General features: G+C 45.8%; 1 protein-coding gene across 1 annotated transcript in view; it reads left to right on the top strand.

Moving 5' to 3' along the window:
* DNAH12 (dynein axonemal heavy chain 12) overlaps positions 1–26255 on the top strand; it is a 3791933-nt gene that overhangs the window by 1906355 nt on the left and 1859323 nt on the right. The window contains exon 42 of the mRNA XM_069643677.1: positions 21046–21224. Coding sequence (XP_069499778.1) covers positions 21046–21224 — 179 coding nt within the window. The remainder of the gene's footprint in view (positions 1–21045; positions 21225–26255) is intronic.

Here is a 26255-nt window from a genome sequence, read left to right as displayed (position 1 = left end):
TCGGACCTTTGCATTCGGTCATTTCACGCAGATCCGATCAGACGCCTTATCCCAGGAAGCACAGACCATCTGGCATTGGGCCATCCGTCACAACATTCTAATTCAGATCTTCCACTTACCCGGGATGCAGAACAAGCAAGAAGATAGCCTCAGCAGGGACTCCTCACAGACACACGAGTGGCAACTGCACCACATCCAGATAGCCAAAATGTTCTCAAGATGGGGTCATCCCACTCTGGGCCTCTTCGCCAACCCCAACAACAAACAGTGCCAGAAATTCACCAGTCGGATACTGCATCCAGACTCGCTAGGGGGTGCATTTTCGTTCCCTCGGAATGGGGTGTTTGCCTACGCGTTTCCTCCTTTTCCTCTCATAAGGAAAACCATACAAATGATATGCAAGGGTCCTTGCTGAATAATCTTCGTAGACCCGTACTGGCCCAGGCAGACCTGGTTCTCCGATCTCCTTCAGTTGGCTGTGGACAACCCAATGAATCTAGGGTCTCAGGCCAATTTTCCATCCCAGAACAACAGGATGATACTTCATCACGACCCAGGCTCTCTCAAATTAACAGGGTGGCTCCTGACCACTCCGAATTGGGTCATCTGAATATCCCTCAGGACTGCCGGCGTATCCTAGCAGCAGCAAGAGCCCCAGCCACCAACATCTCTTATAGCCGAAAAAAATGGAAAAGATCTGTGCATGGTGTGAACAGCAACCTGATCTGCAGCCGCTAGCTATAACACCTCATCAGCTCCTTCCTTATTTACTGAAATTAGCTACAGACGGTCTGGCGGTCTCTTCCATCAAAGTACATTTATCAGTGATCTCCAGATATACACAGAAAAGAATATCTTCTCTGCTCTACAGTGACAGGCTAATCAAGCATTTCTTAAAAGGCCTTTTTCGCACCTTTCCACCAAAGAAAATGATTCCACCTGTTTGGAGCCTGCGCCTGGTCGTGGCAGGACATATGAAGCCTCCATTCGAGCCAATGTCAGCAACCCACATCAAGCTTCTAACTTGGAAGGTTGGCTTTTTTTAGTGGCCATTCCATCTTCTAGACGTGTTTCGGAGCTCCAAGCCTTGGTTATTTATCCTCTATATCTTCTGTTCATGAGAGACAAAGTGGTTCTCTCCACTAACCCGCATTTCATTCCTACCATCTGAGTTTCATAAAAATGCTACCATCACTCTACCCAAATTTTTTCCAAATGCCACCTCACCAGCAGAAAATGCTCTGCACTCTCTGGATGTCAAAAGGGCATTGAAATATTAATTGGATCGCACAAAATCTTTTAGATCCACTAAACAACTCTTTGTGGCCTTTGGTCCATCCAACAAATGAAGATCCACATCAAAATGGGGCATTTCAAGATGTGTTTCTTCTACAATATCCTTCTGCCGCTCAAAGGCCAACAGGCTGCTACAATCAGCCCCCAAAGTGCACTCTACTGGAGCCACGGCTGCCTCAGCGGCTCTGTGGTCTGGGGTGCCCATCAAAAACATTGGCCAAGCGGCAACATGGGCGGTGCCCCACACTTTCACCAGGCACTACTTCTTAGACCAGCAACACGCTGATGGGATGGGCAGTTCATCAAGGACTGTTTCAGTAAGGTAAGCGCTGCAGCTTCCGGGGTTTTCCTGTTCTCTACCATAAAGATATACTCTCTTTGCATTAATGTACACATCTTCATAGTATCTAATTTGTGTTTGCCTGCTGAAAGAACCCATGCTGGAGAAGGGAGAGTAGTTTCTTACCGGTAACTCCATTTCTATAACGTTGGTATCTTTCATGGATTCACATGCTGGGGCGGAGCTATACACTCAACGTCCCATTGGTGCTGCTAAAAGCACCCACAACAACGTCGATGGGACACTCAAAGTGTCAATGTTTTTCCATAGGAAAATTACTAAGTCAAAGTCACCAGGGTTTCCCAGCCTGACAACAGGGAATATTCACAGCATGTGAATCCATGAAAGATACCAATGCTGGAGAAATGGAGTTACAGGTAAGTAACTACTCCCTTCTCTTCCTGTTTGAGATTTTGTCTGTTATTACAAAATGACTAGAACGAACAATGTTATACTTGTAGTACTGCTTATGTGTTGGTACTGATAAATGTTCACTCTTTGGTCAATAAAACAATTTAAAAATAAAACAACAATAAAAAATAGAAAACCACCATGTGGTCTTTGCACACTAGACAATTCAGTCACACACCAATTAATCATTCACTCTAGCTCTCTCTTCTTCCACACACACAAACCCACACACCGTTATTCCTGTTCTCCCACTTCCTTCTTAACGTCAACCCCCATTGTTGTTGCCCGCAGGAGGTGCACTTACATCTCCCTGTTCACCCGAACTCCTCGGTCACGGGTTCCCAATACAGGCCTGCACTGTTTTAGGAGCTGCGTCCCGCTTCAAAGAGCAGGCAGGAATTATGTGAAAACAGCTTCAGTACACCACTACGAGTTGCGTGCTTGGGACTGGTCACTGCACGTGGCCGCAGCCCCTCCAGATGTGCGGCTTGGAAGCCTCTGTCTTTAAAGAAAATCTGGGATCACTTTGGGGTCACCAAAAATGTACAGAAGCCCTTCAACGCTCACACCAGAAAAAATACTACCCACTAGGCAAAAAGGCCCAGCACACTTCTTGCAAGGAGAACAAGGTTCATTTCCATAAAAAAGGCAAAGGCACGGCAGCAAAGAACTCTGCTGCCACAGAGCGCTCTGACGAAAACAGCATAAGCAACAAGTTATAAAAGGCACATAGTGTCATAAGTGACGTTGATTGCATAGGTTACAAATCCAGTTGGCTGGTTGGTGAGACCCTATACATATGCCTCCTGCTTCATACGGGATGCCAGGTCATTGGTCCCAGCTTCTCCCGTCCGTCTTCCTCCATGTGGGGTTCCTCTTGGTACGTCACCTGCGTACATTTGGCAATTATAAGCACAAATCATAGCATGCCCTATCTGTGGCCTAATGTTCACCTGGTACTTCAGACATGGGCGCAGAGTATATGTTCAAGGTCATGCTAACTTGCAAACCCCAGCTCAATCCCAGACGCGTCAGCACCTTCCCAAATCTTCCCACCCTGGTTTTAGGTTTGTTACTTTCCCCCCTGGCTCCTTGTAGCACAAATCACAGGGGTCCTCATCTTTCTGCTGTGATCTCCCTGATAGATTGGTGATCGAACAGTTTTATTGTTGGTCGGCTGGTGCTGGCTGGTACTTTAGAAGGCTGGGGTATTGCGACAGAGGCATCTGAGCACTAGAACGTATGGTTTGGACTGGTTAAGGTCAGAAGAGCATGCCCTCATTCTCGTGGGATAACTGTTCACAGGGAGCTTTCGGCCCCCTCATGGCCTTGCAGGGCACATTCCTTATGTGATACAAATGCTAATAGTATGACACAATGAGAGGTTTATGCTCCATGGGTGTTAGGGTTGGCTCTTATACTTGCATGTGTGCTGAGCCAGGATTGATGTCACCATCAGAATGTAGGCTGTGAGTCTGGAGTGTGAGATTAGAATGTTTGGGGTTGAATGGGTTCTAACCCAGGCAGTTCTTTCCTCTGACAGGCTGTCTCTTCTAGACCTGGATGCTTTCCATTTCTCCAGACTCTTGGACAGCCTCTAATGACTCCTGGCCTCAAAGAGGGCACTCTACCTTCTTCCCAGGGGTCTCCTCTGACAGGCTGTCCCTTCCAGCCCTGGGTGGACTGGCTCAAACAGCCCTGGGTGGTGGGCGCAAACAGTCTATGGGGGGGGGCAGTGGGCTCTCCCTCTCTCCTTTCATTCACTTGTCCTCTTGCCTGCACCCCCCCCCCCCCGCTGACAGGCTGTCTCTTCTAGACCTGGATGCTTTCCATTTCTCCAGACTCTTGGACAGCCTCTAATGACTCCTGGCCTCAAACAGGGCACTCTCCCTTCTTCCCAGGGGTCTCCTCTGACAGGCTGTCCCTTCCAGCCCTGGGTGATTTCCATTTCTCCAGACTCTTGGACAGCCTCTAATGACTCCTGGCCTCAAAGAGGGCACTCTACCTTCTTCCCAGGGGTCTCCTCTGACAGGCTGTCCCTTCCAGCCCTGGGTGGACTGGCTCAAACAGCCCTGGGTGGTGGGCGCAAACAGTCTATGGGGGGCAGTGGGCTCTCCCTCTCTCCTTTCATTCACTTGTCCTCTTGCCTGCACCCCCCCCCCGCAGCAGAGTCTCTTCTCCTCTCTCACATGACATCACACAGGTACCTGTATCTCATTTTGCTTCACTTGGTGTCCACTCCAAGGTCCTCCTTCACCATACCTTGGACCATCCTCATCGCCAATTGTTATGACCGGCTCTTGGTCATAGGGTTCACTCCAAGGGACACTCAGGATACACAGGCCAGGTACGCATAGTGGTTACTTTATTAGCTTCTTAGGTTACAGGATCAGATGTCAAGTCATTAGGAGATAAAGAGGAAAGGGACAGGAGCCCACTGGCTCCCACCACCCAGGCTCACATAATCTAACTGCCTCAAAACGTTATACTAAGCATAATAGGATCAACACCCTTTGATTGTCCACCTCAATCAACCTCATATGTGCCACTCACACACGGCTTCACACAGCTTTCCTGGTATAATTCTGTGATTACCTGAAGCCCTGATTAGATTATCCCCTTCCAATAGAGATCTACAGTATGATGGTAGTTTAGTTTTGATTGTCCATGTGGCAAGGTATGCGCTCGGTGGTGGCAGCACTGAGACCCCCGTGTGGCAGGCCGGGGTAGAAGGTGTTTGGTTTCTTTTGATTGTGATCCTAACATGATGGTGAGAGTATTCTGATTTGTGTTTGTTTGTTAAGGAGGGGGATGTGTGGTATCCTGGTATGACTGATGAATGGCTGGTATCCTGGTATGACTGTATTGAATGGCTGAGTGTGTGCTAGGGCCTCCTAGAATGTTTAAGTGGAGCTTGGAGTGTGGGGGGGCCTGAGGATTCTAGAGAGCGACGGTTGGGACTGAGAGATGGACTAGGAAACAGGGCAGAGGCTTATCACCTACTCTCCTACCTCTTATGACTATGCTATGTAACTAAGAAGAATAAAGCCTGTTTCCTTTTACACTTACCTGAGTCAGCCTGGTTCCTGCTCCCTGTCATCACTGGCTCAGGGATACATCATTTTGAGGGGAGAGAAGACAAGGCTGTGGACGGTGGTTGAGTTCCCCCCGGGGGTCGTCCCACAGACTTAAATAAAAGACTTCAGGAGTCATTAGAGGCTGTCCAAGAGTCTGGAGAAATGGAAATCACCCAGGGCTGGAAGGGACAGCCTGTCAGAGGAGACCCCTGGGAAGAAGGGAGAGTGCCCTGTTTGAGGCCAGAAGTCATTAGAGGCTGTCCAAGAGTCTGGAGAAATGGAAAGCATCCTGGTCTAGAAGAGACAGCCTGTCAGAGGAAAGAACTGCCTGGGTTAGAACCCATTCAACCCCAAACATTCTAATCTCACACTCCAGACTCACAGCCTACATTCTGATGGTGACATCAATCCTGGCTCAGCACACATGCAAGTATAAGAGCCAACCCTAACACCTCCTTTCCTACAACAAACAAACACACCTCAAACACACACTTAGAGAAAGCAACCCTAACAATGGGTTTGACTTTTCTCACTGCTGCCCAGGCTGCAACCTGACCCTGCATTCACACACACATCTCTATGTTCTGTGCCCAGGCCTACTGCCCTGACCACAGCATGCCGCTAGCCCTCGATTTCAAGATGGCTGCTGTCTTCTAAGATGGCGTTACATTCCTAGTGCAATCTACACCCACTCATATAATAACCTACCCATAATGCAGCTTCTATCAACACGCCCTTCCCCCTATAACCTTCTCAAGCATCTACAACACACTCTTAGGCCTCAGCCTCATTCGGAACCCTGTGGGGGACAGTGAGGATCATCCCTGCTTCCCAACAGAGGGACTTAACGTTATATAGAATGATCTAGTCCAGGACGAGGTTTCATTCAGTGATTTGCTTTGCAATTCTTAGGCGCTCTGTCTGAGTCCTTTCCTGGTATAATTCTGTGATTTCCTGAAGCCCTGATTAGATTATCCCCTTCCAATAGAGATCTACGTACATTCACGCTGTCCAGCCAGTTCAGGGTCTCCTGTGGTCAGTTAGAAAAAAAAGGTTGTGCCATTGTAGATTACCTTTAATTTGGCCGGGAATGTCAGCATATTTTGCACTCGTAGCTGCCACAATCTGCTTTTGACAGTCTCATTGGAGCAGCATTAACTCTGTACTTGCATCGTGTAATCCAGATATATAGCCAGATGCGCCACTCCTCTCTGTATTGACCTGCCTAGGCTTGACTGCCGTAGGATCACCTCTATGTCCTTGTAGTTAAGGATTGTAGCAATGAGAACTGACCGCGGGGCTCCCGGAGGTGGTTTCCGCATAATGGCTCTGATGGCTCTATACACCACAAATCCCTGCGAGTTTGTCAGGGCCTGACCCCTGCAGTAAAAGGTTTTCAACATTTTCAGTAGGATTATGTCCTATATTTTCGGGGAGCCTGATAATTCTAACATTGCTTATATGCGCTCCCCCCCTCCGCATCCGCAGCTCTCTTTTCGAATGTTTACGCACAGTCTTGTAGTGTCGACACTTGTTTCTGTAGTGTAGCAACCACCTGCGCTGTCTCTGCTAGCTTATTTTCAGAGGCTGACCCAATCTGCTAAGTTTCTAAGGTCTTGTCTTAGAAGGTCATATTGACTTTAACCTATCTCATCTTCTGTTCTAGCGAGGAGCGTGAAACCACAAACGCCTCCAGGATTTGGTTATCATTACTGTTCTTCTTGCCATCTTGCAAGGTCATATCCATCTTGGATATTTATCTAACTTAGTTTGCTTAGAATGTAATTTGGTGCCCAAGCACTCGTTTTGCATACCTCAAGTGGCTCCACGTATTGGGGTACCAAGTATCCTTCCAGATGCTGTGCCCGAAGGCCTCAGTGTATGTAGCCAGAAAGAGGGGTCGACAAAATGAGGTAGCTGTAATGATCAGACAGATGCACACTCCCTCTTTCCACCTATCCAATCTGCCTCCCTGACTACAGAATAGGGTGCAGGAGACCCTGATCTCATATAGTCTCCCCCAGTCCAGGCTCACCACCATTGTTCAAGGTGAGAGACGCACAAACAGGTCACAGAGGTCTTCGTCACCTTGCAGCCTGTGGGTCAATCGAACGAGCTCTCCCTCCACAGTCGGCACAATCCTAACGGTTGTTGACACAGCAAGTGATCGGTTTTCCAACTCTACAGAGCATGTACACTAATTTGCAGCCGGGGGAAGTACCAGATGCCTTACCAGGGAATTCTTCTCCCACCAGCCGCATATCGGTCTCCCATGCTCAGTCTCAATCTGCACGTCATGCGTTTGCCATCTTGCTGTTCATGTCGGACGGATCTAGAAGCTCGATTCCTTTCTTTCCTTAGGTTCTTTCAGGTCGGCAAAGGGCACATGTTGGGCACAAGAGTTGCTTAACTTGTCCAGTCTCCGAAATATCTAAATCCATTCAGTCCATTAGCAGGATCAGCCTCAGATTGTAGGTTGATTTCACTGCTGATCTGTGCAGTGCTGGCTACGCCTCTCGAAAATGTGCATGGGTGACAGTTGTTTCTGGAGTTGTGAAGCAAAGTTGAGACTATTGGTCTGCTGTGCATCCTTGCTCTATCAAGAGTTGACTAACTCAGCTCCTTGTACCTGCCTTCTGCAGACATGCAGATGGACATCTCATATGATTCACAATCAGGCTGCACATGTGATTTGTAGAGCAGACCAGGGGTTACATATCACAGCATTTTGTCACTCACAATGTCTCTTGCTGATATGCATGCTACAACTTAATGCATAATGAATCAGTCAATCTAATGGGGGTGTCCAATCAACCTTAAACCACGTTTATTATAACATAAGGCTGTGAGATCTCTGCAGGCATGGTCCCCTTTAAAACTGTCAATTTTCAGATTTTAAAATACATAATTCAGAGGAAGTGCTGAGTAACTGAAGATGGGGACAGTAAATAATCCCTCCAGAAATTGGCAAAACGAAACCTTTCACCCATTAAAACCATTTTCAAGCAATCATCTGGTTAAATTGTCTCTTGCATAAACTGCCAAATATATTTGTCTAATAACTACTTGGGATTAAGTACTACATACATTATTATTAAACTGAGATCAACTTAATTTTGAAAGGCAGCCCCCCAAAAAGCTTTGTTTAATAGGTTTTCACATTGCTGTCAAAGGGTGGCCCTCAAAGAGTAAAGAGAACAATGAAAGCTGACCTGTAATTTTGAACAAAGACCAAGGGTTCATGGAGCAATCTGAGGCTTAAACTGGCAAGTCTGGGAAAAGAGGGACATCGTAATAAACGCTACTTGGCAGTAGAACAGAAGTTCTTATACCACTGGTTGACACTGACACTACTTTAAATGATGTTCCTCTCTGTAAAACTGATAAAACACATCCTATAATTATGTGTCATTATCAATGACATTCTTCCACCCTACTCTTTTCTATGCAGATGCCTCCATACAGGGGCATAAGTACAGACTTCATAATTTTATGTGGATGCTCAGTGAGAGCTGCTTGCATTTAATCCCTACTTGAACTATGTATGTAACTTGGCACTAATCATGCCACCTCAGGTCTACCTGTTAATGTAAACATTACCCCTTCACTTCACCTCACCTTCTACTATATCCTGGCCATGTCACTAAACCCCAACCCCCCTGTGGCTCCCGTGTACATTGAACCGTCACGGCTACAGTGTTTTCCGCATAGCTTGCTCCCTTTAATGCCGTGGGTTTCCTGAATTTATTTATGGAAATCTCTCACATTCATTCATCCGGTACCGGACATCTGGCAGGCAATAACCACACCTGATCTCATTCACAAAGCCAAGTTGCACAACTGATATACTGCAACATAACTATTTTCAAGACTGGCCTCCGATGGTGTATCCATCATTTTTGGACCCCATCACCTTTACGGGTACCACGGCAGCATTTCTACAAAGGTTTCGCAAGATGAGTGTCGACTTTGATCTCTCACCAGGCGCCTGTGCTCCTGGTTGTCACTGAGGTGTTTTTTGCATCAGGAAACCTTGTCTGGAAGATCCCCCCCCACATTGATTTGGGGATTATTACTTCTCACTTCGCCCCGAGGAAGGCTGTTTTTTTTACACCAACGGCCCTACAGGTGGCCCGCCGAAACATAATTAGGTATTTATTTGTTGGAACCTCAACCGTTTGGAAGCCCACTCATTCTGAGACCGATCTTTTTACATGAATAGATGTGAAAAGCTTACATAGGCAGACCTGTGAAGTTAATTCACACTTTTTGCACAAATGTATTTATTTATTTCTCATTTGGTTTGTGTTTGCATTTATTGTTTAATCTTGGCAGACTTGTTAATTTACACCTCTGCTTAAATGTACTTAATATTCTGTTTATGTTTTACTTCATTGTTTAAACCATTGTGCTCCAAAACATTTCTATATGCACCCTGTTTTCACCAAAACTGTATAACTTGTGACTATCATTATTATTCTTTTTTCAATAAACCCATTGGAATTATTTACAACATCAGCTTTATACACTTTTTCCCATTCCCTTAGATTCTCTTTTCTTGTTTCAAGGAAGAATTTTTGGATATCTTTGATACCATAATTACTATTTATTGAAATTAAGTCCACAATCTTCGAACTCATTGTTTCACAGCTTTCATTTTTCTTGTTCATACTAAACCCCAATCCCCCGTGTTTACCTCTGACACTCAGAAGCAGAATACATCAGTGCCCATGCTTGGCTGCTATAGTAACAAACATTAATTACAAGAAACATGGTTATTGCATAACTACTGTATGGATGGTTACACTATAATATTCCGCTTGTCCAGGAAGGGTAGTTTAGGATGACTGAGTGGAGGTTTGTTATTGGGGGAAAAGTCCCACAGCCCCGTAAAAGAATACACAGTAAGCCAGAAAAACAATAAAGTGCTATGTAGGGAAATAGATGTGGCTCTTGATTGTCAACCAAGATGTGGATTGCTGCAATTAAACATGCTGCTGCTAACAATATATGACCCACCCGGGGGAAACCAAACCAATACAATAATGTTATATATAACAAGTATGATTAATTAATGGCAGTGGGATAATCCAATGGGGCAGTTATATTATGTGGAGACCTAAGTGCCTACTGTGACATAGCTAAGGACGGAAACATTTTATTGGCCCCGAACACGGTACAGACTAATTATGCAAATAAACTGGTGGAAAAGGGAAAAAAGTGGTTGCATTTCCTAGCTAATTTTGGCCTAAATATGTTAGACAGTATATATGGTGTTAGCCCAACTAAGATATGTTAATGGAGCAAAGGGGAGAGAGGTAGTAACATAGATTATGTATTTATCAGGTTAAATGCCAGCAATGCTTTTAGAAACCCAAAGATGTCGACTCATTCAACCAGTGATAATGCAGCGATTTCGTTTAGCTTAAATATATCTCTGTAAAATCATCATGAAATGCTAGCAGGGGAATATTTACTTAACCTGCAAGGTAATTGAATTAGATGGCACCAGGGAAATAGGAATACATAAAAAAGTTTAATAGCCTCATAACCCCTGCCGAATCGTTAATATGGTCAGATGGATGGGAATACGATGACTGAACGAATAATACAACCTGACAAGATGATTGGTAAAAATAGGGTCAAAACAACCGTATGTAATGGGACCTTCAGTTACCGAATATTCAGTTACCACATTGCTTGGCCCAATACAGGAAATATCCTGCGCTGAAAGGACTCCTGCCTGCCCGCCCCCACCTACCTTGCCCCGTGGGCCCCGAACATTGAAACAAGCATACTGCCCAAAAGCACGCGTGGTGGGGCATGCGTGACACTGAAGGGGCGCAAACTTAATGTGAGCGAGGGGCCCCCTGGCCGACACGGTTCACCCTCCACTAGAAAGCTTGTGAGCATAGGTCATCATCTTACAAGCTCTGTGACTGCGTGTGGGGGCCACAGCAGCTGCCCGGACACTGAGGAGGAGCGGTGCATAGACCATCTGCTTAAAGGTTCTGTGACTGTGTGTGGGGGCCACAGCAGCTGCCCGGACACTGAGGAGGAGGGGTGCACTGAGCACCGCATCCACATTACACCCCAACACAGAACTTGAGGCACTGCTGCCCCGTGTTGCCGGCATAGTGGTAAATCAAAAGCTCCACAGTAAAGGCCTCCACCTAGAGGGCCACGTGGCCCCACGAGAACACTCAGGGCCACAACAGAAACGCAATCAGGAATGCAAGCAGTGAATCGACACCAGCCCATTGCCGCAAGGATAAACCTACACTGCAAACTGCGCTGGACCCACCTTCTAGGACCTGACATATTAAGTCTACAAACTGAACAATCAAACTCATACCAGTGGAGCAGGGAAGTCTGGAACAATCCTCTCACCCCGACATCTGTTAGCTACATTTTCAGGACAGATCTCAGAGAAAAGACGTTCGGGCGTTCAACGGGGCGTACTAAATCATAATCTGGACTAATTGGGCTTAGTCACACATACGCCATCATCAAATGTGAACAGTGTATAACCTGCAAGGATCTGGGTGGGAACCCTGAGCGCCACAGCCACAACCTTCATGACGGTGGTTACAACTCGAGTCACACCACTCTAGACAATAGCGAAGCAGCCATAAATCCTCCTTGAGAGGATGCATGCAAAGATGGATCATTGACTCAACCACCCCATTGCGCCCAACATGCTGAAAGTCACAAGATAAGCAATGCAACCCCGGCAAAACACAACAGTCCATCACAAAGAAGTACAGGCGCAATACCGACCCTCAAAGCTACTACAAGACGATGACCAAGGGCCCAGGTCCAAAAAAGGGGTAAGGCGCCATAGAAAAGTTCACTACGACAACAAAGAAAGTGAGTGATACCACTATGACAACAGAACCCACGCTGCAACCACTCCCACCAACGTCGACCCACAGGCAGTCTTTGCGGCTATGCAACAGGGTTTCACTTCTCTCAACGAGAAACTGGATGGTATAACAGCCAACGTAGCATCCATCAAGACACAAGTGTAAAAGACTACGAGTCGTATCACGGAAGTCGAGACCCAAATCAGCAACACAGAGGATACGCTGGAGGCACTAAAAAGCACTATGACGATGATGGCGAAGGAATTGGGGACGGTCAAAATAAAGTGTGAGGATTTGGAAGCTAGATCCCGACGCAACAACATACGCATAATCAGTATGCCAGAAGAAGCATTGAAGGGATCCATGGAGCAAACTGTAGAGAAACTGCTACGTGACCTTCTGGGAGACCCAGGTTGGTCGCCCATGTTTATAGTGGAGCGAGCACACAGATCACTGTCACCTAAACCCAAACTGGGAGCCTCCCAGAGACCCATCATAGCACGCACGATGAACTATAGGGATAGGGATAGGGATTTGGTACTAAAAGCGGCCAGAGAAAAACAAGAACTAAGATGGGAGGCCAACACTATACGCATATTCCCTGACTACACGCTGGCAGTACAGCAAGAACGTCGCTCATTCACTGGGGTCAAGAAACTACTACGTGAGCACATTCCCTATGCAATGCTCTACCCTGCCAGGTTAAGGCTACAATACCAAAACAAGACCTACTACTTTACGTTCCCGGAGGAGGCGGCAAGCTTCGTTGAAGCTAATATCTCACTTCCAAAGAGTCAGCCAGTGAAAGGGGATGAGGCCTGAAACATCAAGAGTTCACGGTAACAGTATGATAAGAGAAAAATGAAGAGGGGGCGAGTTACCCCTTTTTGGGAGCACTTCTACTACCAACATGATCTCCACCAGGGAGGGTCATGAGAAAAGTTTGTTGGGGAACTAGTTGGGGAAGAAGGGAGTTACAATAAAAAGAAAAGTCCTGCAGAAGAGTACAGACACACGCATAGTGGGGAGGGAACACGTCGCGCACCACCTAATGAGATCACGGGATGATGGCTAAGACGAATAAAGAGACTATCACCATGCTGAGCTGGAATGTCCGCGGGCTGGGATCCCAGATAAAGAAGAAAAATCATGGTGTACATCACTAGGCAGGGACCTAAGATAGTGTTCTTACAGGAAACTCACTTGTTGCAACATCAAGCTGAAAAGTTGGCCCCTAACTGGGGTACGCACCACTACTACACATCATATTCAAGTCCCTCAAGGGGAGTAGTAACCCTGATACATAAGTCCCTTCCCTTTACATGCCTCAACACAGAATGCGCCCCCAAGGGCAGGTATGTCCTGGTCCACGGCACCCTTCAAGAAAGGGAGGTACTACTGCTAAACGTATATGGCCCAAACATTGACCCAAACATTGATGATCCCGACTTCTACTCCACATTGTTTGGGAAATTAGCAAAATTCCCCACGGCTCATCTGCTGTTTGGTGGAGACATAAACACCATTCTCGATATACAACTAGACCGCACATCGGATCAGCCTAAGACACTTACCAAAGCGGCCAAAAAAATACTTACCCCTATGACCGATCTGGGGCTTAGGGACGTATGCCGTTCGTTAAATGGCCCCAAACGAGCATACACATTCTACTCCCCGGTGCATGATATGCACTGAAGGATAGACGTATGGCTAGTATCCCACTAAGCACTAGGCTGGATCACCAACACTCATATTTACCCGAGGACATACTCAGACCACTCACCCATTCAGATAACATTGCAAATACCAGAACTTAAACTAACAGGCCCCCTGGAGGTTCAAACCGGCGGCACTACAAGACCTGGTCTATAATACATCGCTGACCCAACATATCCAAGAATACTTTGAGATTAATGAATGATCGGTGTCCAGCCGGGTAGTGCTCTGGCAAGAGTTTAAGGTGTGCATCAGAGGCACTGCAATGTCAACCGAATTTGGTGTACTGAGGGACATCCGCAGGGATCTTGCGCAACGGGAGAAAGACATCGCCCATATACAAAACCAGTACATATGGGCGTCATCCGTGCAGCTGGGGCTGGACATCAAAACCAAGATCGACAAATTCAGAGAAGCTGCTGACCGCGAAATCTGCTACTTTGATAGGTACGCAGCAGTGCAGCGTTATGGGGAGCAAGAACGCCCGGGCAGACTTTTGGCTAGAATGGAACGAGGGCCAACATGTATTCCATGTATAACACGGAACAATGGAATTGTGACCACAGACCAATCAGAGATTGAGGGGGCATTTTTTTATTTTTACAAACATCTCTACTCACCACAGAGCACTGCCACAGACCACTAGATAAATCAATACTTAAACCAGATACCAACCACACTTCTGTCAGATGCCACTACGGAAGCCCTAGAAACCCTGATTACAGAAGCAGAAATAGCCGAAGCCATAAAAGCACTCCCCAATGGGAAAGCCCCAGGTACTGATGGCCTTAGTGCGGAATTCTATAAATAATTCACACTACTCCTCGTCGCGGCTCATACAGGCCATTATTAATAAATATGAGCACCAAGATTTTTGCAAAGATCCTGGCCACACGATTAACGCCACTGATGCCATACATGGTCAATGAGGACCAAGCAGGTTTCATAATGGGCAGATCCACAGCAACGAATATTAGGCGCTGCCATGAAATTCTAGCAGCAATATCTGAAGAACTACAGGCAGTGGCAGTCTCATTAGATATGCAAAAGGCCTTCGACACGGTATACTGGCCTTTCCTGTTCAGGGTCCTACAAAATTAAGGGATCGGTCCCAACTTTATTAAATGGGTCAGGGTTCTCTACACACGCCCCTATGCTAGGATAAGTGTAAACAGTGCACTATCAGAGCTACTGGAACTACTAGGGGGCACCCGTTAAGGCTGGCCACTGTCCCCCCTATTATTCGCTTTGGTGATTGAACCCCTGACAGATATACTCAGGGCCCGATATAGCAAATACGGGATACCACGTGAGGGTAAACTTGAGATCATTACACTCTACGCCGACGATATCTTACTGTGCTTAAAAAAAACACAGGACACACCCTCGGCAGGGTCCTGTCAGTAGTCGGGACATTTGGCGAGTACTCTGGCCTATAACTAAACTCGGCTAAATCAGATGTTTTCCCCCTCACCGAGGCAACTGTAAAACCACTTGACCTTCATGGTCTTATCTGGAGCCCGGTGCACATTAAATACTTGGGGGTGAAAGTGGCCAGGACATCACAACTCTCCTGCGCAATGAACTATAACGCCCTCGCTGATGTCTTATGTGTCAAGATGACGTATTGGAACGCCCTACCAATATCACTGTTGGGGAGAATTACCCTTGTAAAAATGATAATTCTTCCTAAACTCTTCTATTTATTTAGCACCTTGCCATTATGGCCAGGGTGGGCATTATTTGCAAAAATAGGGGGCGCATGTACCGCGTTGGTGTGGGGTGGACACACTAGATTGAGATGGAGGGTTCTCACAGATCAATACGAGCAGCGAGGCCCAACGGTTCCAGATTTCGAGATCTACTATTTGGCAGCGCAGGCACATTATGCGGCACAATGGACGGCAGATTTACTTGACCCGAAAGAAACGACGACTGAAGGCCCAATACTGACAACATCAAGTCCCAAATACTACAACACTATTAACCCCACACAGGTCACGACCACAGCTTGGGCAAAGATAGTCGACATACATGGCGCAGACATGCTATACCACCCAAGCATGCCGGTCTGGGGCGCCCATTACATACCACCCACAATGGACAGGGAAATAGCGGCACATTGGGGCGCTAGAGGCATTATGCAATGGGGGCAATTGTTCCGAGATAAGCGCTTCGTGACATGGGAAACCCTCAAAGACATAGTGGGAGATACACCGACACATAAGTTACACTACATGCGATTGAAGTCTGCCACCACAAAAACATGGCCAGAATTTTCGGCAGAGCCAACGATAAACATGGGCTTAGGATATATGTTCACAGCCGCAAAGGGGAGGATATCAGCTTCGACTCTATACAAGACCATCATACAAATCCGTCCACCAGTCACACAAAATGCCAAAGAAAAGTGGGAGCAGGACTTGAGACATGTGATCGGTGACAGCCAATGGTCACAAATATGCGCCTTAACAAAATCCATGTCGTGCAATGCTAGATATAAACTAATTCACTAATTCACTATAAAGTTGTACATAGACTACATTATACTCCAGCCAAACTGACATATATATCCCACTACTGAAGGTCTGTGCCCTAGATGTGGTTGTGATACGGCGGACACTTTCCATATGTTCTGGTCATGCACGCAATTGAGGGGCTACTGGGCGGAGATCTGTAAAACAATAGATGACATGGCTGAAGAACCTATTGAGTGGTCACTGACAATATTTTTGCTGGGGGCCATAGGGAAAATGAATCCAACCTGGCGGAAATTATTGAACGTAAGCCTACTACTCGCCAAGAGAGCGATATTACTGAAATGGAAAAGCAACATTCCCCCCCACTAAGAATGACTGGGAAAGAGATATGATATGGTCAAAGGACAACGAAGAAATGTATATTGACACACTGCAAGTAGCAACAAGACCTAAAAATATAAAGTCCAGATACAAACAATACCTAGCGGATAAAGCTGAGAATGAGGAAATGTTGTGACGTGCAATGTTTTCTCTCTCTTCCTTTTCTTTTTTATTTCTTGGTAAACAATGAATACGTTGTGTAATTGACATATTTATGTGCCTTGATGTACCTGTGTGACATAAAAAAGTTTTTTAAAAAAAAAGTCATTTGAAAACTAAATTTAAAAATGGGTTGACTAAGACAATAATTAAAAGTAAAATGCGTCTATGCGTGCATGTTACTGATCCACTGATTTGAGAGGATATAGAAAGCTGGTATTATACCTCATGCATAGAAACTCTCACATCTAATTCCTATATGCAAAAAAAGGCCAGAGAACAGACCCAGCTAATTGATTATTGACCATGCAAGAAGTCATTAGCAAAATATTCATTAGCCTTTTACTAAAAGATATTAATAAATGGATGGAGGAATGTAATATTCTGCCTCAACACACAGGTTTTAGGGCTGTGCATGGAACCTCCGATAACAAAGCATTTGATTGAAAAAACTAGAAGTATGAAGATAGAAAGACTATTTTTGGCTTTCGTGATAATAAAGCAGCATTTGACAGGGTAGATAGTGTGTCACTTTGAAAAAGCTAGAGTCTTGGGGAATGCCTACACATTTATTATCTTTTATTATGCAGCTGTATGAGGGTACTTCTCTTAGTATTCGACTTAACGAAGCAGGCGAATTATCCGTTCACATACAAACCAACAATGGCCTAAAACAGGGATGCATAGTAGCACCAACAATGTTTAATGTATGCACCTCTGATTTGGATGGAATGCTAAAGAGCGTTAACAGCTTTCCACCAAAGTTAGTTTCAATACATCTGATATGGCTCGGGTACGTAGACGGTTTGGTCTTAATGGACAAAATGCCTGTTGGTCTACAGAGAACAATTGACCGTTTATCAAAATACTCTAAGCAGAACTGCTTACAAATAAATGCAATGAAAACCAAGATTATGTGCATTGGAAGCACTCCCCTTACTAAAGCATTTGGATTGAAGCTTAATGGGGAAAGTGTTGTATGTGTGAACCATTTCATCTACTTGGGGGTGCTGCTTAGTGCATGCTGCGGGGAAGCCCTGGTAAGGTCTCATTTAGCTAAAAAAAGTTATGAACAAATGTATGCTTGTCAGGCAGTTCATACAAAATGTTGGTGGAGCTTCCATTAAAGGATTGATAAAGCTGTGTCGGACATATATAGTCCCCTGTATTACTTATTTATAATGAAAAATGAATGAATATTGTTAGATATCTTGGAGGGAAATGTATGCTGAAGGGTGTTGGCCAATTCAAGTTATTAGGTTAGAGTTGGGCCTGACCGCTTTATCCACTAGTTATCGAATAAAATACAGCCTATGGCTAATTATTTCATTTCATTTCACTTTGTTGAATTTATAGAGCGCTTTTCGCCATAAGCGCTGAACAAAATATATTAAAAAGCAGTAAAATCATGTGATGATGTAACACGGGTAAAAACACAAGAGGGAAAAGACGAGCATAATTGAGTGTTAAGAGAAGACAAGAGATGAGCTTTAGATTTGATTCAAAGGTACACAGAGATGTGCAGAATGAAGAGAAAGGGTAAGAGAGCGCCAATGTTTAGAAGCTAGAAGAGCAAAGGAACGGAAACGAGAAGAGACACAGGGTGGTGTAGGAACAATTAGAAGAAATACATTCTGTGATCTTAGAGGGCGATAGAACGAGAGTAGTTAAGAAAGATAAGGGGCAACCAGACCATGGGGACCATTGCGAGAAAATGATAGAGGAGCCGTGAGTCAAAGGGGTAAAATCAGATAGAGAGTAAGGAAGATGTAATAGAAGAACGAGTGGATGAAGAAAAAAGAAGAAGAATCAAGGAGTTGTAAACAGAACAAAGGTGAAGATGTGAGACACAGAGGCTAAACGAAAGAGATAAGCAGTAATCAATGGGATAAAAGACAAGAGAAGAGAAGAAGTTTTGTAGCATGAAAGGAGAGATCGGGCGAGCACAACGGATATTGAAAAGTGCATAACGGCAAGAATCGGCAATAGGAGAGATGTGAAGTGAGAACAAGAGGGATCAAAAATAACACTGAAGTTATGCGCAGATAAGGAAAAAGGCAGAAATGATGGATGACGGGAGTAAGACAGAGGAGGAAGAGTGGGAGGCATAGTTGAAGCAGGGAAGAACAGAACCTCAGTCTTAGAATGGTTGAGGTGGAGAAAATGAGACATCCAGTTTTTGTCTTTTACTTCAAAGTTCATTCACAGGTCTTACTTTCTTCGCCTCTCATACACATGCGTGCAGCCTTAACTTGCGATATAATGTTTCTACTTCACTCACTTTAACACACACCGGTCTCAGGTCGTTTGCCAACTCACCGGCTGTAGGCGCTGCTATTTTCAATTCATGAGTCAAGGTTAGTACCATAGGCTTGGCCTTGCCTCCCCAACTCTGCCGTTGACCCGGTTGGGTCGCTGGCATCCTTGGAACACAAGGCAATCTTCACTTATAGCATCTGGCCTTCTCCATGTGTCTTTTGCGGTCTGTCCGAGGCAACGACCTCCAGTAGGCAACCCTTGGGGTTGTCGGCCTGCTGCTCTTGTCCCTTGGTCCGTTGCTCTGCTCCAGTAGGTGTGCCCTCATCCCGGAAGTTCCATTCGTGCTCATGTTCCACCTTGCTCAGAGTGTGTCTTTAGGTGTTGCCTTTTATCCGTGTGAGGAGAGCTAACTGGTATCAGGTGTATGCACATAGTGTGTAAAGTGCCTGACCTGTTTGACGGCACATGTCCAGTACGATGTGAGAGAGTTAGTCTGGTTGCTCTCAGTCATCCTCTTCCTCGGCCCAGTGTTAGTAAACAAAAGGGGGGGTTGGGATTTCAGAAAACCATATAAAATAGGATGGGGTAGATGAACAAAAAAGGGGAGGACACCGTGCCTCACTATAGGCTGCCTCAACTCCACTCCCCGAAGACCACTCACCCCGGTGGCCCTCCCTCACTGGTCCACCCCAGGAACTGTATCCAAAAGCGATGGCCATGTCCTGGCTGCCTGAATGACCAGTAAGTCCCCAGGACTAGCGGGTGAGACACCCTTTGGTTTCTCACTAATGTCCAGTCCAGGTTGCAGAGTAGGATCGTGGAGAAAGATAGGAACTGAACCATTCAAGAGCAGACCCCAAAATGCCCAAGGTAGAAAGAGAAGATATGAGAAGAGTGATCAACAGTAATTAGGATAAAAACAAGTGATGAGAAAAACATCCTTGCCCATTTTGGCTCACAAATCAGGAAAGGCTCAGATGACATACCTATGGTATTGCTGGAATATGTGAACTCATGCACTACATTCGAGGAACAAATATATTGTAATGTTTCCTTGGAAAATGACTATAGGTATGTCAAAAGACGTTTGTGTAAAAATGCGAATGAATGGGATTTATCTGCTAACATGAATTACCTATCTTCAATACTGAATTACAAAGAATATGCAAGATCATCATTTAAACTTACCACTCCAGTGGTTATTTTACAGTTGCACCATGTAATTGAATTGTTTGCATTCACTAATCATAATTGGCGCCTGTTCAGATATTGGTAGATCTGAGATATTGTAGGTTGTGTGCTAAGGAACTAGAATTCACGAGACACCCATTTACTCAATGTGACTTTCTTGTTTCGTGATATAAATCGCATTATGGCAAATGAGTCCATGACATCAGATTTATTCAAACGGATGAATTTTGGTTATATGTGGTCTCGGCAACATCAATTGTTTTGTCAAACATGGTGTTTAAACTATGCAAAAAAATATTAATTGAGCTTAGAAAAATGTAATCGATTAATTGAATTAGTACTGAAAATGTATTCAAAATGGATTTTAGAAGTTATTTATTTGGTGATTTATATTGTAAAGTTGATGTATTCCTTCTTTAGTTGAACTGATTTTGTAACTTTGTGTATGTTTTGTACAGTAGTAAAGGTTCTGTATGAACCAATTGATGCTAAATAAATAATTAAAAAATATTGACAACCTTCAGTGCCATCGTAGTTGTAGTTCTAAATTGAAACTTTCACTGTAATAAGCTAATATCATGTTGACAGAGAACAGAATGTCAAATAGCTATACAGCAAGGTATTATGCCCAGCCCTCTTCCACCTAACTAGTGATCCACAGGTGACTCACCTTTTGTTGAATCATGGTGTCCAAACAGATGGCTATCCAGGGAAACGACCAAGTACCTTAATGCCCAGTGATTAATGTTCCCAGAAAAGACTTAATTTTGTATGTCAAGTTCCATATTGTTATTGTTTCTAAATTCCTAGAACATTGCATAAAGTGTGACCCAAGCTTTCAGCACTAATGACATCATTTCATGCTGTAGCTCTCAGAGGAAGACTTACGAAGTCTTCTATTTGGAGACTATATGAATACAGACCTGGAAGGAGATGAGCGACTATACTCTGAAATCCCGAGCGTTAAGCACTTCAATGATATTGTGGAGCAGTGTTTGGAGGAGTATAACCAAACCCATAAAACCAGAATGAACCTAGTCATCTTCAGGTCAGTGCTTTCTGCTCTGTTAGGAGTATTAAGTGACAAATGCATTTTAGATAAATTGTGAATTCCTTTTTCTCTCTCTTTACTATGCCTTCATGAAAGATGTAAAATCTAAACAAAATTAGAGCACCCTGTTATTACACTATTATACATTTGTTTAAGAGGCTGATGCATGTGTATGATATAAGGTATAATGTGTTTCAGCCCAGAACCACGCGATGTAATGGCTATCATCGCTATCACCGGCTGTAAGGAATTTTATAAGGTTAACAGTGGCGTAGGGTCTAAGCTAATTTAGAGTGTACTGTAAGGAAGACATGTTATCAAACAGTGAAGACAGAAACAAGTAATCTCAGTTCAAGGGTGTTTATTGAACTTCAATGGGTTGGTTGAACTTCTATCTAACCTAAATCTAAGATGGGAGCAAGCTACGACCATCAAATAATAATATTGCAGTTCTAGTCGCGTCTCTGTCAAAATAAAAAGGGCCTATACTAACAAACCTATTGTCAATCCTTACTTCTAAATACAAAAGGGTGTGGGACAATAATGTATGCAACGAAGAAAAGCGTTCAAGAAATAATATGTCAGGATGGTTGAGCAGTTGGCTTCCCTTCCCCATGTTTTCAGCACGGGGCAAGGCGGCATGTTCGAGCTTCGTACACACTCTGGCTTCTCTGCCACGAGGACACAGTTCAAAGCATAGATATAAGGGCAAAGTCTCTTTTCCAGTAACAGTCTCTTACTGCAGAGGGCCTGTCGTAACAAACAAATATCAAAATTACATTTCAGCCCGTGGGATGAGGGCACAGTGTCTTGGGTCCCGCTCCTGCTTTACTTTACTTTAATATACTTGTATAGCGCAGCCATGAACCCAAAGGCGTGAGGGCACTACAAAAACACATATAACAGATAACAGGAAACGGTTTCAGGAGGCAGGGCTGAGCGGGTGAAATCATGGACCAGAAAGTCATTTAATGAAACAGATGTGTCTTTAGTCTTTTTTTAAAGAGTTCTAAAGATTCGATGGATCTTAGCTCCAGCGGGAGAGCAATCCAGGCTCTAGGGCCAACAGAGAAGAAGGCCGAGTCGGCTGTTCTGACAGTGTTGCACTTAGGTTCAGATAGAAGGAACAAGTCATTCGACCTAAGTGCTCTTGTGTTAGATCTTATAGGTAGTAGTTGTAAGTAACCAGGCATCTTCCCAGATCTACATTTATGGACAATCGTTAGGGTGCGAAATAGCGATCTGGCGGCTACAGGCAGCCAGTGTAGCTCACGTCTCGCTGGTGTGACATGATCTTTATGTTTGAGTTTCATAACGGCTCTAATAGCCCCATTTTGACAGGTTTGCAGCCTATTACTTTCGGATTTGTTAATTCCCATCAGAAGGCTTGAACAGTAGTCTATTTTTGAGCCTACAATTGCTCTCGCGATAGTTTCCGCGTTATCCTGAGAAATGAGAGGCCTTAGGTGTGTTAAGAGTTTAATGTAGTATGCACAAGACGACACAATACTACTAACATGCTGTTTCATAGACAAGTGTTGGTCAAAGGTTACTCCTAAGGTTTTTACTTTTTTCAAAGGTTTGATTGATTCTTCACCCAGCTGAAAGTTGTCATACTGTGAGCCAAGTTTAGTAATGGTGTGTGGTGAACCAACTACCAATAGTTCGGTTTTGGATTTGTTTAGTGCTAACTTGTTATGAACCATCCAGGTTTCAATTATAGTGAAAACTGTATTAATGGCCATTTCATCCAGTTTGTGAGATCCAAGAAGCGGGATGACACATTCAGTGTCATCCGCGTAATTGGTAAATATAATATTCTAACCTTGCAAACAGAGGAGCCGTGAATATATTGTAAAAGCAAGGGGAAGTTCAGGCACCCTGTGGGACACCACAGGTAGTAAGAATGGGCTCAGATTCGGCGTTGCCTTGGAAGACTCTGCTAACTCGGTTGCTAAGAAATGACAAAACCCATTTGCAAGCTAGTGGGGAGAAGTTAGCCACTTCAGACAACCTGGTGGCCATGATGTCATGGTCCACCAGGTCGAAGGCTGCGGAAAGATCTAATAACATAAGCAGAGAAGCCTCCTTGTTATCCATGCGAGCCATCAATTTGGATTTAAGTTCGAGCAATGCGGTTTCAGTGCCATATCCAACTCGAAAGCCTGACTGATGGTCATTGAGGGTGGAGTATGACTTTAGGTGCTCAGCAATCTGTATATATGCCACCCGGTCCAGAATCATAAGCAAAAATGCTGTGTTGGTGATAGGGCGGTAGTTGTTTGGCATGTCGACTGAGAGTCCAGGTTTCTTCAGAATGGGCATGACCCATGATTTCTTAAGGTCCTGAGGGACCGTGCCGGTGGAGATAGAGGTGTTGACAAATTGGCATATGGAGGTGATAAGCGAAGGGGCACAGGTCTTCATTATCATAGTGGTGTGTATGTCATTTTTGCATCTTGTGGATTGAAGTTGGGTGATAATACTTTCTAAGTTCTTTTCTGCAACACTTGCTGTTGTGTTTTGGCCCAGGAGGGCCTCCTTACCTGCCACAGAGTTTGGCCACACCCCCTTTGGCCTTTTTCAGCTCCTGCTGCAGCACGCAGGGTGAAGCCCGTGCGACAAGGGCGCGGGGTGTTGGGTCCCGCTCCTGCAACACTTGCTGTTGTGTTTTGGCCCTGGGGGGCCTCCTTACCTGCCACAGCCTTGGCCACGCCCCCTTTGGCCTTCTTCAGCTCCTGCTGCAGCCCGCAGGGTGAAGCCCACGGGACAAGGACGCGGGGTGTTGGTGTTCCGCCGGGGTGTTCGCGGACTTGTGGGGGTGGCCCTGGACCTTGGAGTGTGACCCGGACATTGAGGTGAGGCTGAGTCAATTATTGTGATTAGTGCAAAGAGCCTACAGCGTTCAGCATGGGGGCTGGGCCTCAACCACTCTCCTCCATGTGCTCAAGGTCCGGCGCAGCAGCTGAACAGCCCATCAGTCCAACCTTTGAGTATTGAGACTCTTTTTCCCTACCTGGAACTGATCTGCAAGACCCTACGCCTTCTCTCTAGCCCCTCTCTTCTCAGGCTGCATCATGGTTGGCCCTCTCCGGGATGTCACTATTGGAGCCACGGAAAGAGAAGCCATCTCCTCCCTCTTCTCCCCCCGCTACCTCTCCAAATCCTCCCTCTTAGCGAGTCTTCAGGGCACTCCAGCCCCACTGGTATACCGGAAGCCTATTATGGGAAGAAGGCTGAGGGGAGGCACATCGAATAAAGCACTGGGAGCCACTCAGGGGGAGGGATTTTGTACTGGGAGCTTTTGTGGGAATGGAGCACCTGTGCAATCATCCTCGGCCACTGCATGTGCTAAAGAGGGGGACCCGGGGGAGTTTATGCCCAAGCTACCCTGCTCCTCCAGCCTGCAGATGGGACCCCCCCCCCATGGCCTAATGGGAGCTCCTGTGGTCCAGTTTCACTTCCTCTCCCCACGACTGGCTCTGCAAGCACCTTTCTGGAGGAACCTGGGACCCCTGTCAACCTGCTAACCCCTGGAGGGGTTCTTGACTGCGTTGCCACAGCCGGACTTCTGGCTACCTTGGCTAATGGCTGTGAGAGGATCTCAATGGGCATTTCGAAACTGACGGGAGGGCATGTGTCGTTGGCCCCTTTTTTGGCTCCACCTCTGTCTCCGTTTTGCCTCTGGACCCTATCCATCCATCTTCTGGTCTAAACCATGATGTCACAGCCCCACTGTCGCCACGGGCTCTCCCTGAAGCTGAAGTCCACTCCCCTGCTCCTCCGGTGCCCATGTCTTTGGTTTCTGGGGCGATGGGGCTGGATGGCTTGCGTGGGGAGAGAAGTCCAGCCACTCGTCTAGAATTGGGAGTGAGCCCGCATCTGATGTTCCTTCGGGGGCTAGTTCCTTCCTTCATCTTAGTCCTCTCTGGGTTTCTAAACCCCCCCTAAAGGAGATCACTGTCTACCAGCCTCTACATCCCCCAGTTTTTCCAACTCTGCTAAGCTGCCCCTGTCATCTTTTGTTATCGGAGATGGCAGATATTAAAAACCTCTTACTAGTTATGTTATGTCACTTTGTTTTTATATAGCGCCTTATGTACCATTGGTATGGTCTCAAGGCGTAACTAGTCTTGATTAAGGGGATGCGGGGGAGAGGGGGAGGAAGACACGGGTAGGGAAGGAGAGAGTTTAGCAGGGGTTGGCATAGGGGGGCCAAATCTTGCCTTTAACAAAGGGATTCATCCCAAGACCCCCTGCCCGTCCCCGGCTCCCATGGTCAAGACTCTCCCATCCACGAGGAGTCGACCAGAGGCAGGTCTCCCATCATTGCTACCCTTACGGAGGGAGACCACCAACCAAGTCTCAAGGGCTAAGCCCCCACCTTTGCAGACTCCATAGTGAGAGCCCAGGGAAACGTGCGCCCCGTGGGGTGGCAGGCTGGTGCCCTAACACGTGGTCAGGGGAGGCCTTGGTCAGGGCATCCCACTTCTGAAGGCTGTAGTAGTTCTAGAGTCCTTCTCCATGTTGTCCCAAAACTTTCATCTGGTACAAGAGAACCAAGGGATGCCCTGTGAAATAAATGTCTACATTGGGTGCAGGCGGTGGGGGAGTGGGGGCTTGTGTCCAGGGGTTCCCTGTTGGAGTGCTCTAGACTGTCCAGTTTTTCAGCTGTCAAACTGTTTTTTGCAGATGCCCATTTGGCAAGGGACTTTTTGGACAAATGCAACGGCAACCGGCGGGCAGGGAAAAGTGGCATCACAGTCAGTGCAACTCCCCTATCTGCCCCTGTGTGCCCTGCAGGAGTCCCCTCTGGTTCTAGTCCCCTTTCAGAGGCAAATTTGACTGCCCTGGGCCCAAGGCTCTACGGGAGCTACCAGAGGGAAGGGGAGGATGGTTCCTGATCATTGCCCAAAAGATCTGTTCTGTGGCACTCAAGCAGGGCCCGGTTTCCTGCACGGTCTTGTTGCTTTTTTCTTTGATGTGTCTTTTTGTAATCATGTATTAGAACTGTTTTGATGGCCTTTC

Source organism: Ambystoma mexicanum, chromosome 2p (assembly GCF_040938575.1).
Source record: "Ambystoma mexicanum isolate Mex_15411 chromosome 2p, UKY_AmexF1_1, whole genome shotgun sequence".
Lineage (NCBI taxonomy): Eukaryota > Metazoa > Chordata > Amphibia > Caudata > Ambystomatidae > Ambystoma > Ambystoma mexicanum.
This window is presented reverse-complemented; position numbering and strand designations above follow the sequence as displayed.